Below are 16,921 nucleotides of genomic sequence, written 5' to 3' on the forward strand. Positions count from 1 at the left end.
TAGTAACTTGTATATGATGCAAAAGTGCAGATTCCAACCATTGAAATACTTTGTATAGTTCAATACTTACAGTAATTTGAAAACATTACTGCACATCATAATGGCAGCTACAGTTTCCATCTTAAAGATCTAAAAAAATTTTTGGCAATGTCCGGCGGGCCAGATAGAAAAGCTTAACGAGCCACATGCGGCCCCCGGGCCTTAATTTGCCCAGGTCTGATCTACACCAACATACACAATCAGCACTCAACCTGGCGCGTTCACAGAAATCTGAAATCACAAACCTCCCAACGCCACCCATAACTGTCGGCCACTACAACAAATGTTATAGAGAATTATTGTTTCACATGAAAAAAACTGTGATATACATATAGACTAGGAATCTAATTAATTAATTAATGATCACTTATACCGTATTTTTCGGACTATAAGTCGCAGTTTTTTTCATAGTTTGGCCGGGGGTGCGACTTATACTCAGGAGCGACTTATGTGTGAAATTATTAACACATTACCGTAAAATATCAAATAATATTATTTAGCTCATTCACGTAAGAGACTAGACGTATAAGATTTCATGGGATTTAGCGATTAGGAGTGACAGATTGTTTGGTAAACGTATAGCATGTTCTATATGTTATAGTTATTTGAATGACTCTTACCATAATATGTTACGTTAACATACCAGGCACGTTCTCAGTTGGTTATTTATGCGTCATATAACGTACACTTATTCAGCCTGTTGTTCACTATTCTTTATTTATTTTAGATTGCCTTTCAAATGTCTATTCTTGGTGTTGGATTTTATCAAATAAATTCCCCCAAAAAATGCGACTTATACTCCAGTGCGACTTATATATGTTTTTTTCCTTCTTTATTATGCATTTTCGACCGGTGTGACTTATACTCCGAAAAATACGGTACTTTTATTGACAACTTTTGTTGGCGATGAGCGGAGAGGGAGCAGGGAAAGGTTAGGGATGCCACTTAAATATATTATTTCTTGAAATTCACAATGATTTTCGCCTTCTTTATCAAAGTACTGGCACTTGCAACTTTTTTGGGGGGCCTATGCTGGTTTATTTTGCAATAGTGTTTTGTAAATTTAGACCTCATATTAAAAACAGCATAGGGACTGAGTCACCAACATGTGGGATTTTTGTGTGTGGGCACCTACGTGGGAAAAGAGACAAGTTTGTTGCGTGCAATGTTTCGCCGTCCGATAAACAAACAGGGCATAATTTTTGTTGAAAAATCAATCGGAAAAGTGGAGCGTATGAAAACCAAGGTGACTGTCATACTTTTTTTGAACTTTGCTTTTTCAATATTTTTTTTCTGGGTCCCACAAGAGAAAATTGTGGTTGTTTTTAAAGGACCCCTTCCTTTTCTTTTATTCCCTTTTTACTCTTTTTTTTTTTTCACGTGACATTTCTTGCCCTCTTCCGCCTTGTGTTGGTGTCACTGCAGTGCTCACCCCTCCTGAAAGCGAGAAGGCGGATTCAGAAGAGCGGGTCAGCCTGAAGGTGAGCAATCATCTACTCTTCTTTTTTTCAGCTTCTTTCTGCTTCACTGCGTCCAACACTAAATTATTCTTGTAGACCCCGAAGCACGTTGAGATCCACTCCATCCACACATATGTGGCTCTCTACAAGTTTCTGCCTCAGGAGAAGAATGACTTGGAACTTCAGTGAGTCCTTTCTGTGTGTGCGTGCGCGTGCATGGTCCCTACAAGAAGTGTGTGTAGCACACCATCTGCCACCTCAGCGATGTGACTGTGAGGAGCTGCTGAGCTGCCCCCCGTGTTGGGAAAACAGCTGCGTTGAGTATTAGACAGCAAAAAGGAAAACATTATTAGTGGATGAAGGAATCTGCTGAGTGTGTTTATGACGCCCACATGTGCAAGATGCGCTCTCTGCTTACTCAAATCTTCTTGCAACATTTACAAGTGAGCGATAAAACGGAGCTATAGCGACATCAAGCTTGGGCAATAATAAGTGGCTTATCAGCCCTTGACGTAACAATAAATAAACCGCGCCCAAAAATGAAACATCTTCCCACATACCTGCTTCTTGCTTGGGTCGAACTTCCATCCATCCGTTCTCTACCAATTGTCGGGGTCAGTAAAATTCATACATGCACTGACAATCTAAGGAAAATTACAAAATACTGCTTATTCTCAGTCAAAACATACAATTAGGTAGGGAATGTGCCGATCAGCCATCGATTAGTATCAGTCGATTTTTCATAAGCACTGATCCCCTATGGCTGACACTATACTTATTTATCCGCAGTGTAAAACCTTGATCCCTACAATTAAGTCGCCATTTTAAATTAAGTTTAATTTGGTGAGGTCATTTTTTTATAATGATACCATAAACAGAAATGGCAAGGGGAATTCTTCTTGCCCTCAGGCATACATCTTTACCTATGCATAAAACTAAACGTAATATCTGGACGTCACTCTTTTTTTCTCACATTTTTATTTAAATAAATAATAAAAAAGACTAAACATGTTTTATTTATTTATTTATTAAATATTAATTGATTTTAACAAATGCACTGTTGCTCTTTGAAACTCCAAATGTGCTACAAATAAAAATGAATTATTCTTTATATTTATTATTAAAAGACAATATGTTGAATTACCCAATGTGATTTTAGACATATACAATGCTCTAATTAATATTTGATTGGAATGTTTTAGTTTGAGCTCAAAGTTACCAGGATTTATGTGGAATGTTGCAAAAAAATAAGAATTAACATATGTCCTTTTTATTAATATCTCTTCTTCCCGCCTAACTGGAATGTCATTTACAGGCAGAAAATACAATTGAAAAAATTACTAAAATATATGGCAAGTTGATGAATAATTCCCATAATTTTTTTGGGGTAAATAGCAATGTAGTGTTAGGCCTAGGGATGTCCGATAATGGCTTTTTGCCGATATCCGATATTCCGATATTGTCCAACTCTTTAATTACCGATACCGATATCAACCGATACCGATATCAACCGATATATGCAGTCGTGGAATTAACACATTATTATGCCTAATTTGGACAACCAGGTATGGTGAAGATAAGGTACTTTTTTTTTAAATTTGTAAAATAAGATAAATAAATTAAAAACATTTTCTTGAATAAAAAAGAAAGTACAACAATGTAAAAACAGTTACATAGAAACTAGTAATGAATGAAAATTAGTAAAATTAACTGTTAAAGTTTAGTACTATTAGTAGACCAGCAGCACGCACAATCATGTGTGCTTACGGACTGTATCCCTTGCAGACTGTATTGATATATATTGATATATAATGTAGGAACCAGAATATTAATAACAGAAAGAAACAACCCTTTTGTGTGAATGAGTGTAAATGGGGGAGGGAGGTTTTTTGGGTTGGTGCACTAATTGTAAGTGTATCTTGTGTTTTTTATGTTGATTTAATTAAAAAAAAAAAACGATACCGATAATAAAAAAAACGATACCGATAATTTCCGATATTACATTTTAACGCATATATCGGCCGATTATATCGGCAGACCGATATTATCGGACATCTCTAGTTAGGCCCAATCCCAATACACCCCCTCGCCCTACTTTTTAACGCTGTCCATATGTTTTGCGCGTTCCCGTGAAGGTTGTGGTGTCCCAATGACTCTTTGCATGTAGGGGTAGTGGGCATAACGAGGAGTAGGGGGTATGAATCCAGCCCTTCAGAGTGAGGCATTTCAGATGCTGACGCGATCGCTCGGGTAGGGCCAGAGAAAATTCCACTATTTCTGCATAAGTTAATTATTACATGTTAGTTTGGAACGTTGGTTTGTAATGTTAGTCTGCTAGCAACGCTAGCTAACATTAGGCTAAAATACTAAATAATAATACTAAAATACTAATACTTTAAAGCTTGCGAATGTCAATCAATCAATCAATGTTTATTTATATAGCCCTAAATCACAAGTGTCTCAAAGGGCTGCACAAGCCACAACAACATCCTCGGATCAGATCCCACATCAGGGCAAGGAAAAACTCAACCCACTGGGATGACAATGAGAAACCTTGGAGAGGACCGCAGCTGTGACAACAGTCGTAGATGGCGGCTTCTTCTCTGTGTAGTTCTTCGTTTATTCAACAACCGAAGCATGATGAATGTTAAAAAAAAACGATCTCAGCCGTTAAATCCATTGCTGTTGGGTTTGTTGTGTAATGGTGGAACTGTAGGGTTGTATAGTACACGGCGACTAATAAAGTACCATGGTACTAATGAATTCAGAAAGGTACTACTGCCTTTGGGAAACACCGGTAGTTATTTTTCATTTTTCATGTGCTGCTGTTAATGAGCCGAGGCGCGGAGCATTCGTGTGTCAAAACGCACACACTGAGCGCATACAATCATAATAATCGTCCAAGGGAATAATGACCAAATAACAGCAATACTACTGGTTAATAAAAAGGGTGCGTGAAAGGCAATATGAAGGTATTTAGGCTTCAGAACTATCAATAAAGATGACGCTTTAAACACGGAAGTGCCACGCTGCTTTAAAACATGCCTCGCCAAATGTGTCAATACAGCATTACCACCGTTGCTTCAAATTTAGGTAAACATTGAAAAATCAAACATTCACATCTGCACATGGAATTCAAAGCGTGGCAGGTAATATAGTTAACCGTGTGCACATATACAGGAGATACGAGACACGCATACAGCTGGTTGGCTTGTTGAAAATGATTAGAGCAGTCCTAACCGCCCACGTAATGTAAAATAATGCAAGTTACTTGACTGAATTTTGCAACAAATACTATTTCATTTGTGTTTTATCTTTAACATTGTGTGTTTTACCTGCTACGTGTCTTATCTGTGTTTACTAATTGTTGTATTTGTCTTAAAGCACAGATCAAAATTGGCAACCATAAATCATGAAGCATTTTAATACAATATTGATTGATTGATTTTGATTGATTGAGACTTTTATTAGTAGGTTGCACAGTGAAGTACATATTCCGTACAATTGACCACTAAATGGTAACACCCGAATAAGTTTTTCAACTTGTTTAAGTCGGGGTCCACTTAAATTGATTCATGATACAGATATATACTATCATATATACTATCATCATAATACAGTCATCACATAAGATAATCACATTGAATTATTTACATTATTTACAATCAGGGGTGTGGAGGGGGGGGGGGGATATGGACATCAAGTAGTGGACATAGAGAGAGAGAGAGAGAGAGAGAGAGAGAGAGAGAGAGAGAGAGAGAGAGAGATCGGAAGGCATAAGAAAAAGAAAAAGTATCTGCATTTGATTGTTTACATTTGATTATTAGCAATCCGGGGAGGGTGTTAGTTTAGGGTTGTAGCTTTTATTGCGGTTTTGAAGGAGGATAGAGATGCCCTTTCTTTTATACCTGTTGGGAGCGCATTCCACATTGATGTGGCATAGAAAGAGAATGAGTTAAGACCTTTGTTAGTTCGGAATCTGGGTTTAACGTGGTTAGTGGAGCTCCCCCTGGTGTTGTGGTTATGGCGGTCATTTACGTTAAGGAAGTAGTTTGACATGTACTTCGGTATCAGGGAGGTGTAGCGGATTTTATAGACTAGGCTCAGTGCAAGTTGTTTAACTCTGTCCTCCACCTTATCAATAAAGCTTTCTATTCAATTCTAACTAGAGATGTCCGATAATGGCTTTTTTGCCGATATCCGATATTCCGATAGTCCAACTCTTAATTACTGATACTGATGTATACAGTCGTGGAATTAACACATTATTATGCCTAATTTTGTTGTGATGCCCCGCTGGATGCATTAGACAATGTAACAAGGTTTTCCCAAATAAATCAACTCAAGTTATGTAAAAAAATGCCAACATGGCACTGCCATATTTATTATTGAAGTCACAAAGTGCATTATTTTTTTTAACATGCCTCAAAACAGCAGCTTGGAATTTGGGACATGCTCTCCCTGAGATAATCCTGATACTCACTACAACAATGGGAAGTACTATACTTTGACTTTCACAAAGTGCATTATTTTTTATTTTTTTTAAACATGCCTCAAATCAACAGCTACAAAAACAATGAAGGCACACAGCTTCAGTCCAGAGTATACTAGAGTAATAAAGTAAACAATAACATAGTCCTCCTTTAGTGCAAGACTGCCTGGCATACTGTATAACAGGAAATTATAAACTGGGCTCAATCTGAACAGCCGATATGGGCATCTACATCAACTATATGATTTGCCTAAGAAGCTGGACAGGACAAAAAAAAAATTACTTTTTGAAACCGATACCGATAATTTCAGATATTACATTTTAAAGCATTTATCGGCCGATAATATCAGCAGTCCGATATTATCGGACATCTCTAATTCTAACCTTATTCTAGATTATGGCAGACTTGATCTAATATGTAAAATAATTGTAAACTGTTATTTGAGTGCAATAAGAAAAGCCCATGTGTTTAATGCGCCTTTTAATTTTAATTCTAATATTGTTCTTTGGGTGCGAAGGGAAACATGTTTAATCATACGTTTTATCATAAATGTTCTATTAAAATTAAGCCAATAATGACATTTTGTGTGTTCTCCTTTATTATGAAAAATATCAAACATAAGAAACTTAAGAAGCAAACATGAACGCTTTTTAACTGTTCCAACTTAAACACATTAAACAAGTCATACTTTAATGAAAGCTTGTACTATAGAAAAAAAAATGTATTCAAAAATAATGTATTCAATTCTTTTTACACGTTTTCTTGAATTGTCCTTCAGGCCTGGGGATCGAGTCAAAGTCACGGATGACTCCAATGAGGACTGGTGGAAGGTAAGTTTATTTTTTTATTTAGGGGGGGGGGGTGTTCTTATTCCCGCTGTTCTAGTTGACCTATTGTGAACAAAAAGGCTGTCTATTATGACTCTTGTGCAATCAGTCAAGCCTCCTCCAGTCAAAGAAGACCAGACCTGTTGGTGCTCTTGAAGCTCAATGGATGTAGGTGTTAGCGTGGATGGCGTCAAGTGTTTCATAAGACAGGGAGATCATCAGCTTCCTGACGCAGGCAGAAGTTACCATAGTTTCCATTAGTAATAAAAGAGCTAATTAATGCTCGCATGGTGCAAACATGCCTTTGCTTTGTTGGTCTGCTTTCTGATGGCTGCTGTAAGAGATTAGCGCTTCACAACGCTGCTGCTTTTTTGTTGTTGTTCTTGTTTGGTTAATTCTGCAAGCTGTGTTTTTAGTAGATAATTGTCATTTGTTTAAAATAATCTGCATCATTAATCAAATAAACAAAGCAGACATAACAGGGTTGTACAGCAGGGGTGTCCAAATATGGCGCGGGGCCCAAAACCCAGAATAATGATCCAAATACCTGGAAAATGGTCGACTACCTGTGTATCCTACAGCATCGATTCTTTCAAGAGTTGTATTTTCACATTTTCTCACTGCTATCTATGGTGGCCCAAATGGGACAAAATTAGATCAATAAATACATCTTGTTTCATTAATTAATTATAATAAAAATTAGATGCATGAATGTGTTTTGAATGTGTCATTAATTTATTTAATGTACAATTACATTTAATTGTTTAATCATTGTTTTTATGATTTAATAATTTCACGATTTAATTATTTCATGATTTATTAAATTATTTCCTGATTTAATAAATTATTTCCTGATTTAATTATTTATAAAATTATTTGACCGTTATATTTAAGTAATTATATAAAGATATTTTGTGAAATGCCAAAGTGTGAACCTTCAATTTTCTTTGGACAACCCTGATGTAGGCTATGCAGGTGTACCTAATTAAGTTACATACCTAATTAAGCTACATAGACAAATGTATGTGTGTGTGTGTGTGTGTGTGTGTGTGTGTGTGTGTGTGTGTGTGTGTGTGTGTGTGTGTGTGTGTGTATGTGTGTGTGTGTGTGTGCGTGTGTGTGTGTGTGTGTGTGTGTGTGTGTGTGTGTGTGTGTGTGTGTTGTTTTTCAGGGGAAAAGCCAAAACAAGGTGGGATATTTCCCAGCCAACTTTGTGCAGCGCGTCCGCCCCGGCGAGCGGGTTTGGAAGGTCACGGCTGGTTTCCACGGCAACAGAGACAAAGGCCAGATGACGGTGAAAGAGGCCCAGGTGAAAACACATCAAATGCTTGCTACACACTTACTGTACACACACAGAACGCATTAAAACAAGTTATGCAAATTAATGCGGAAAATTGCTGAAATGACAAGAGGACTGTTTGGATTTTAATGCAGCTCACTTATAGACTCAGTCCAAGAATCTCTCTCACGTTCTGCCTCTTCTACCTTTCCTCATCCATTTTCCCAACTGTTTGTACCCCAATCGTACTCTCATGCTACCACGCCTCACCCGTCCTCCCACCACTCACCCATGCTTCCTTCATTTGTTCATACTTTCACCACTCATTAATGCTCCCATCACTCGCCCATCATCCCACCACTCGCTCATCCTCCCACCACTCGCTCCTACTCCGACCACTTGCCCCTACTTCCACCACTCACCCATCCTCCCTTCACTTGCCCCTACTCCCACCACTCACCCATCCTCCCTTCACTCGCCCCTACTTCCACCACTCACCCATCCTCCCTTCACTCGCCCCTACTTCCACCACTCACCCATCCTCCTTCACTCGCCCCTACTTCCACCACTCACCCATCCTCCCTTCACTTGCCCCTACTCCCACCACTCACCCATCCTCCCTTCACTCGCCCCTACTTCCACCACTCACCCATCCTCCCTTCACTTGCCCCTACTCCCACCACTCACCCATCCTCCCTTCACTCGCCCCTACTTCCACCACTCACCCATCCTCCCTTCACTCGCCCCTACTTCCACCACTCACCCATCCTCCTTCACTCGCCCCTACTCCCACCACTCACCCATCCTCCCTTCACTCGCCCCTACTTCCACCACTCACCCATCCTCCTTCACTCGCCCCTACTCCCACCACTCACCCCTACTCTCACCACTCGCCCCTACTCTCACCACTCGCCCCTACTCCCACCACTCGCCCCTACTCTCACCACTCGTCCATACTCCCAATCCTCCACCACTCGTCCGTACTCTCACCGCTCATCCATACTCTCACCGCTCGCCCATACTCTCAATGCACGTTCATACACTCACCGCATGTCCATACTCCCACCACTCGTTCATCCTCCCACCACTCGTCCATACTCTCACCGCTCGTCCATACTCTCACCGCTCGCCCATACTCTCACCGCACGTCCATCCTCCCACCACTCGTTCATACTCCCAATCCTCCACCACTCGTCCGTACTCTCACCGCTCGTCCATACTCTCACCGCTCGTTCATCCTCCCACCGCTCGTCCATCCTCCCACCACTCGTCCATCCTCCCACCACTCGCCCATATTCCCACCACTCGCACTCACTCATCCTCCACCACTCGCTCATCCTCCACCACTCGCTCATCCTCCACCACTCGCTCATCCTCCACCACTCGTCCATGCTCCCACCACTCGTCCATGCTCCCACCGCTCGCTCATCCTCCACCACTCGCTCATCCTCCACCACTCGCTCATCCTCCACCACTCGTCCATGCTCCCACCACTCGTCCATGCTCCCACCGCTCGCTCATCCTCCACCACTCGTCCATGCTACCACCACTCGTCCATGCTCCCACCACTCGTCCATATTCCCACCACTCGCACTCGTCCATACTCCTGCCACTCACTCATCCTCCACCACTCGCTCATCCTCCACCACTCGTCCATGCTCCCAACACTCGTCCATGCTCCCAACACTCGTCCATGCCCCCACCGCTCGCTCATCCTCCCACCACTCGCTCATCCTCCCACCACTCGCTCATCCTCCACCGCTCGTCCATGCTCCCAACACTCGTCCATGCTCCCAACACTCGTCCATGCCCCCACCGCTCGCTCATCCTCCCACCACTCGCTCATCCTCCACCGCTCGTCCATGCTCCCAACACTCGTCCATGCTCCCAACACTCGTCCATGCTCCCACCGCTCGTCCATGCTCCCACCGCTCGCTCATCCTCCCACCGCTTGTCCATGCTCCCGCCACTCGCCCATGCTCCCACCACTCGTCCATTCTCCCACCACTCGCACTCGTCCATGCTCCCACCACTCGCACTCGTCCATACTCCCGCCACTCGCACTCGTCCATACTCCCGCCACTCACTCATCCTCCACCACTCGCTCATCCTCCACCACTCGTCCATGCTCCCAACACTCGTCCATGCTCCCAACGCTCGACCATACTCCCACCGCTCGACCATGCTCCCAACACTCGTCCATTCTCCCACCACTCGCACTCGTCCATACTCCCGCCACTCACTCATCCTCCACCACTCGCTCATCCTCCACCACTCGTCCATGCTCCCACCGCTCGTCCATGCTCCCACCACTCGTCCATTCTCCCACCACTCGCACTCGTCCATACTCCCGCCACTCACTCATCCTCCACCACTCGTCCATGCTCCCACCGCTCGACCATACTCCCAACACTCGTCCATGCTCCCAACACTCGTCCATGCTCCCAACACTCGTCCATGCTCCCACCGCTCGACCATACTCCCACCACTCGTCCATGCTCCCACCGCTCGACCATACTCCCACCACTCGTCCATGCTCCCAACACTCGTCCATGCTCCCAACACTCGTCCATGCTCCCAACACTCGTCCATGCTCCCAACACTCGTCCATGCTCCCACCGCTCGACCATACTCCCACCACTCGTCCATGCTCCCAACACTCGTCCATGCTCCCACCACTCGTCCATGCTCCCACCCCTCGTCCATGCTCCCAACACTCGTCCATGCTCCCACCCCTCGTCCATGCTCCCAACACTCGTCCATGCTCCCACCACTCGTCCATGCTCCCAACACTCGTCCATGCTCCCAACACTCGTCCATGCTCCCACCACTCATCCATGCCCCCACCACTCGTCCATGCTCCCACAACTCATTCATGGCCCCACCACTCACCCATGCTCCCATCATTCGCCCACCATCCCTCTGCAGATCTGTTTCGGAAAACACGAGGACATTGATGGCTTTCTGCGTCTGAGCAGCGGGAAGAAGCGAGGCTTGGTCCCTGCGAACATCCTACTTGAAATATGACCTCTTTTCAGTCACTATTTATATTGATAATAATAGTAATAGTAATAATAAGTATACTTGACGGAAAAATCCTGAGAATGTTTTCCTCAATGGAAGTGGCTTTGCTAGTTTGTTTTTTTCAGTGCATAAACTTAAAGCCCAAGAGAGTGGCTTTCTTTAGAGCTACTCTACTGTCGCTCACGTCAGAAATGTAGCACCACTCTGAGGAATATGCGCAGGAAGTCTGGATACCTCATTCCCTGGAATACAAAAGTGCGATGAAACTTCTGGAAGCGAACTGAAACTGCTGACTGTCTTCACTCTGCGTAGAGAAAATATGGCGTTGAAAGATTTGAAAGGCCACTGTTATTCACTCATTCATGTATCATGTACATGCCTGTGCTTCCTAGTTCATCTAAAAAAATACCTTCTAGTACCTCACACACACTCATTTAGCGCCGCTCTTATTTACATGGTTTAACAGCACGGACGTCTCTCGCGTTGGCCGTCTGTCTTCATGCACAGATGTTGTCCATAAAATCTGCCTTATCAGCCGGTTATTTATATCATTTGTGTTCGTGAGAGTGTGCTGAAAGTGCAGCACAGCAAAAACATAATCCCCAACTCAGTGTCAAAAAAGGAGGCGGCGGCTGTCAAACGTCTTTTTTCTCTCTCTCTCTCTCTGTGGGTTGCGTAAGTTGCGTCCTTCAAAATGCGCAGGATAAATGACGAACGCCTTTTTTTTTCTGCTTTAACCGAACAACATGGATTTATAGTATTTCACCAAAGTGCGCACGCTTCTCTTCACATTTCATAAACTATTTTGATACAGTATATCCCTAAGGGACCATACGATCACAACGAAACTTGGATATCAGTCTGTGTACAGCAGTGTAGACATACTTACTGTCCGCTAAGAAAGAAGTCAACACACAGCCATTGTTGTGTAACACACTAGCTGGCAACACAATGAGGGCAGTGGGGAGATGCGGTTCATTGAGGGGAAACATCAGCCTTTACATAGCAACACACATCAGTACACCTCACACTGAACATGACCACATTGTGTCTTGTAGGTCCTCCACCTTCCTCCTTTGCTTCCTGCCTTCCTTCCTTCTTTCTTTTCTTTCTTCTTTCCTACCTTCCTTCCTTCCTTTATCCTTTCCTGACGTTCTTTCTTTCTTCTTTCCTGCCTTCATTTTTTCTTTTCTTTCTTTCTCATTTTCCTACCTTTCTTCCTTTCTTTCTTCCAGCCTTCCTTTCCTTTCTTCTTTCCTGCCAGCTGCCATTTCTTCTTTCCTGCCTGCCTTCCTTCTTTCTTGTTTTCCTTCCTTCTTTCCCACCTTCCTTCCTTCTTTCCTGTTTTCCTTCCTTCTTTCCTTTCTTTCCTTCCTTCTTTTTTGCTTTCCTTTTTTCTTCCTTCTTTCCTTCCTTCCTTTCTGCCTGACCTCCTTATTTCCTCTTTTGCTTTCTTTTTTCCTTCTTGCCTTACTGTCTTCCTTTCTTCTTTCTTGCCTTCCTACCTTCCCTCCTTCCCGCCGTTAATCCTTTCCTCTTTCCTGCCTTCTTACCTTCCCTCCATCCTGCCATTGATCATTCCCTCTATCCTGCCATCCTACCTTCCTTTCTTCTTGCGATTCATCATCCCTCTTTCCTGCCTTCCTACCTTCCCTCCTTCCTGCCATTCATCCTTTCCTGCCTTCCTACCTTCCCTCCTTCCTGCCATTCATCCTTCCCTCTTTCCTGCCTTCCTACCTTACCTCCTTCCTGGCATTAATCCTTCCCTCTTTCCTGCCTTCCTACCTTCCCTCCTTCCTGTCATTAATCCTTCCCTCTTTCCTGCCTTCCTACCTTCCCTCCTTCATGCCATTCATCCTTCCCTCTTTCCTGCCTTCCTACCTTACCTCCTTCCTGGCATTAATCCTTCCCTCTTTCCTGCCTTCCTACCTTACCTCCTTCCTGCCATTCATCCTTCCCTCTTTCCTGCCTTCCTACCTTCCTTTCTTCCTGCCATTCATCCTACCCTCTTTCCTGCCTTCCTACCTTTCTTTCTTCCTGCCATTCATCCTACCCTCTTTCCTGCCTTCCTACCTTTCTTTCTTCCTGCCAATAATCCTACCCTCTTTCCTGCCTTCCTACATTCCCTCCTTCCTGGCATGAATCCTTCCCTCTTTCCTACCTTCCTACCTTACCTCCTTCCTCCCATTCATCCTTCCCTCTTTCCTGCCTTCCAACCTTCCTTTCTTCCTGCCATTAATCCTACCCTCTTTCCTCCCTTACTACCTTCCTTTTTTCCTGCCATTCATCCTTCCCTCTTTCCTGCCTTTCTACCTTCCCTCCTTCCTGCCATTCATCCTTCCCTCTTTCCTGCCTTTCTACCTTCCATCCTTCCTGCCATTCATCCTTCCCTCTTTCCTGCCTTTCTACCTTCCATCCTTCCTGCCATTCATCCTTCCCTCTTTCCTGCCTTCCTACCTTCCCTCCTTTCTGCCATTCATCCTTCCCTCTTTCCTGCCTTCCTACATTCCCTCCTTCCTGCCATTCATCCTTTCTTCTTTTCTGCCTTCCTCCCTTCCTTCTTTGCACAGGTTCTCAACTGGGCTCAGGTCTGGAGGAGACATACTTGGCCACGCCATCACCTTCAGTTTCCTCAGCAATTAATTTCCCCCCTCAATGAACCGCTGCTGTCCAGTGGTGGCAGCACTCATGCAGCTCCCACCACCATGCTTGACTGCAGCCAATTATCTTCCTACCATTACTACAGGAGTCATTTTTCAGTGAATATAAATACATACTGCGATACAAGCTGTATGCTGACTACTTTTATGTATATCCAAGTTTCACTTCAGTAATGCCCCTTAGGAGTATACTGTAGTAAACATGTGAGGTCCGGTATCGTCATCACATCATAACACATCAGGTGGTGTCAGCAATAAATGTAAATACAACGTGACAGTATTTGTGTGTAGCCTTATAGTGATATGTTGACTAAGGGCAATTATTTCTAAACTAGGAGAGTCTTGTTTACACTCTCTACAATATTTACTTATAATAAGCCTAAACACTATGCACACTTAATCTACAGGCACTGACTTCTATTTTGTAGCCGCGTGTGTGTCAGCAGCATAACACAACATGGGCTCAGGATCACTTATAGCCAGTCTCTCACCATGACGTGCCACCATTCTTTTCACTGTCTAGCCGCCATTTAGCATCAATAAAGTCAGACGAACCCTGAAGATTACGTGTCTGTCTCTGATTGACACATTCATATCAAACACCGTAACACAGGTAGTATAGATGCAGAGCACTCTCTGCAGTTAAGTAAATAATATAGGGAAAACTATATACTCGACAGTATGTGTTACCATGTGCAGCCCTGTGCTCATTCACAGGCTTTGATGGACATGCCTCTGATTGTGGACCTTATTGATTATTGACGCTGTCAAGTTACTTACTAACAGGAAGTGGAGGTGATCTAATTAGCCTTTTTATTTTTAGCGTCTAGCATCACATAGAATCGTCGGGTAGTGAAGTGTAAAAAGCCTGGAAGGATTTGCTTGTTCATAACGAGCGTAAATAATTCGATTAACTCCCAATAAAACTAATTGGCAGCGGAAAAGCTGCTGGCAGGCCGTGCACAAAGCTGGCAGAGATGGCGTGTGCTACGTGCATGAACATTTGTCATATCATGACCCAATTCTGCTATCAATTTGGATCAAATGTGCTCTTGCTCTCTGTGGAGGGAGCTGGAAAGACATGCAAAGTGGCAAAGCATCAATTTGCTGACCACACATTTTCATTTTTGCTGACTTTTTTCTTGCTAGAGACAATATTATTTGCTCTATTTCTGCACAAAATAACTCCCAATAGCATAGAGCAGGGGTGTCCAAAGTGCGGCCCGGGGGCCATTTGCGGCCCGCAGGTAGTTTTTTAACGGCACATTCTAAAAATACGATGACAAATAAATAAAAAACATAAAAAGTGGTATAAAAGAGCAAACAGGTGAAATGTAACAAGAAAATGTTGCATTATTTACTCTAATAACACTAAGCTGCCATGCAGGCTGTTTCTTTCTTTAAAAAATAATAATGAATCAAAATCAATGTCATTATGAGTTATTGACCTATTCAAGGCTCCATTTACTTCACATTAAATATTCCACTTTGAGATATTTTGGGGGGAAAATGTTGCATATTTTTTGGTTGCCATTTAAAAAAACAAAGTTTTTTAAAGAAGGGCCTAAAACGAACAAACAAAAAACGTAAACAACAATAAAACTTATAATTGACGGATAGATCTGAAGTTGATCTTGAGACTATTGTGGTAAAAGTTAAAAAAAAATGTTGGATTTATTTTTTTAAACTTTACTGAGCAGTACCCTTTTGGATCCCCAATAATTTTAGGGGACTTTTTTTTTTTTTTGGATTTATTTTTTTAAACTTTACTGAGCAGTACCCTTTTGGATCCCCAATAATTTTAGTGGGACTTTTTTTTTTTTTTTAAGTGTCATTGCTCAAAAAAATAATGAATTAAAATCAATGTTGTTATGAATTATTGACCTTTTTAAGACTCCAATTATTATATAATCTCAAATATTCCACTTTAAAATGTTATTGGGGGAAAATATTGCATATTTTGTGTTTTTTTCCATAAAAAAACATGGTTTTCCTTGACAAAAATGGCATACAACTAATGTTGATCTAGAGATTTAAACCTTGAATAATAATAATAATACTAAATAATGACACATTTGTAATATTTTTTTTGACCAAAACCTTTTGGAGTCCCCGGGATCAAGTCTGAGTGGAGGCCTAAATGTATCTTTTTTATACATATTGTATTGGTTTTTAAAATAATTTTTTTTAAAATGGCCCCCACTTGCTTTGATTTTTCAGTGTGTGGCCCTCAGTGGAAAAAGTTTGGACACCCCTGGCATAGAGTGAGTCTCTCCTTTCACACATTTACTGCGAGAATGAGTTAAAAGGAGACATTTACGCCGGAAAATTAAATCCTTTCATCCCGTGTTCACACTTATTGCCTCTTTAAAGAAAAAAGAAAGCAGCAAAAGGGCGTTGACAGCAGGAACACGGTAACAATGCAAATTGTGTACGAAAATGCACGCCGAAAATAGCATCGATGATTACACGGGCGGGCCAAGGGGGAGCCGAGCGCTGTCAGCGCAGAGGAAAGCTTTTTATTTATTTATTTTCTGCAGCTTTGGCAGACGAGAAAAACACGAGCACAAAACAGCCCTTGCAGCAAAGGCAGGGATATACATAATAATCTCACACTGTGTGCACTCTGGTGGATATTATACAAAAAGGCAAAAAAAGTGCTTCCCCTTAGGAGTTTGTGAAACAAGCTTACCTGGTGCTTAGAATATTTGGTGTTAACTTCTTCTCGTGTTGTGTACATGTGTAAAGGTGGACATTCTCAGCTGTATCATAATGTTGGTTCCAACACCAGATCAGTTTCAAGCTTCTAATAGAAGCTACCTCTTATTTTCAAAACGGAGGTAAAAACTCTTGTTGTTTCAGTAGTTGACCTAATTACAGTGCATCCGGAAAGTATTCACAACGCTTTACTTCTTCCATTTATTGTCATGTCACAACCTTATTCCAAATAAATTCATTTTTGTCCTCGAAATGCTACAGACAATACCTCATTATGATAATGTGAAAAGTATTTTTTGTTTTGTTTGCAAATTTGTTTAAAAATTAAAAAAAATACATGTACATAAGTATTCACAGCCTTTGCTCAATACTTTGTTGATGCACCTTTGGCAGCAATTACAGCCTCAGGTATTTTTGAATA

The 16,921-nt window shown here is 42.1% G+C and overlaps 1 protein-coding gene across 2 annotated transcripts in view; it reads left to right on the forward strand.

The window, feature by feature from the left end:
• The window catches only part of LOC133655419 (SH3 and cysteine-rich domain-containing protein 2-like), a 64,477-nt gene extending 51,245 nt beyond the window's left edge, over positions 1–13,232 (forward strand). For both annotated transcript variants that reach the window (XM_062055553.1, XM_062055554.1), the window contains 5 exons: positions 1,465–1,520; positions 1,596–1,684; positions 6,771–6,822; positions 7,991–8,128; positions 11,027–13,232. In XM_062055553.1, coding sequence (XP_061911537.1) covers positions 1,465–1,520; positions 1,596–1,684; positions 6,771–6,822; positions 7,991–8,128; positions 11,027–11,125 — 434 coding nt within the window. In that variant the 3' untranslated portion in view covers positions 11,126–13,232. The remainder of the gene's footprint in view (positions 1–1,464; positions 1,521–1,595; positions 1,685–6,770; positions 6,823–7,990; positions 8,129–11,026) is intronic.
• The last annotated feature ends 3,689 nt before the right edge of the window (positions 13,233–16,921 follow it).

The sequence above is a fragment of the Entelurus aequoreus genome, linkage group LG08 (assembly GCF_033978785.1).
Source record: "Entelurus aequoreus isolate RoL-2023_Sb linkage group LG08, RoL_Eaeq_v1.1, whole genome shotgun sequence".
In the NCBI taxonomy this organism is placed as follows: Eukaryota; Metazoa; Chordata; class Actinopteri; order Syngnathiformes; family Syngnathidae; genus Entelurus; species Entelurus aequoreus.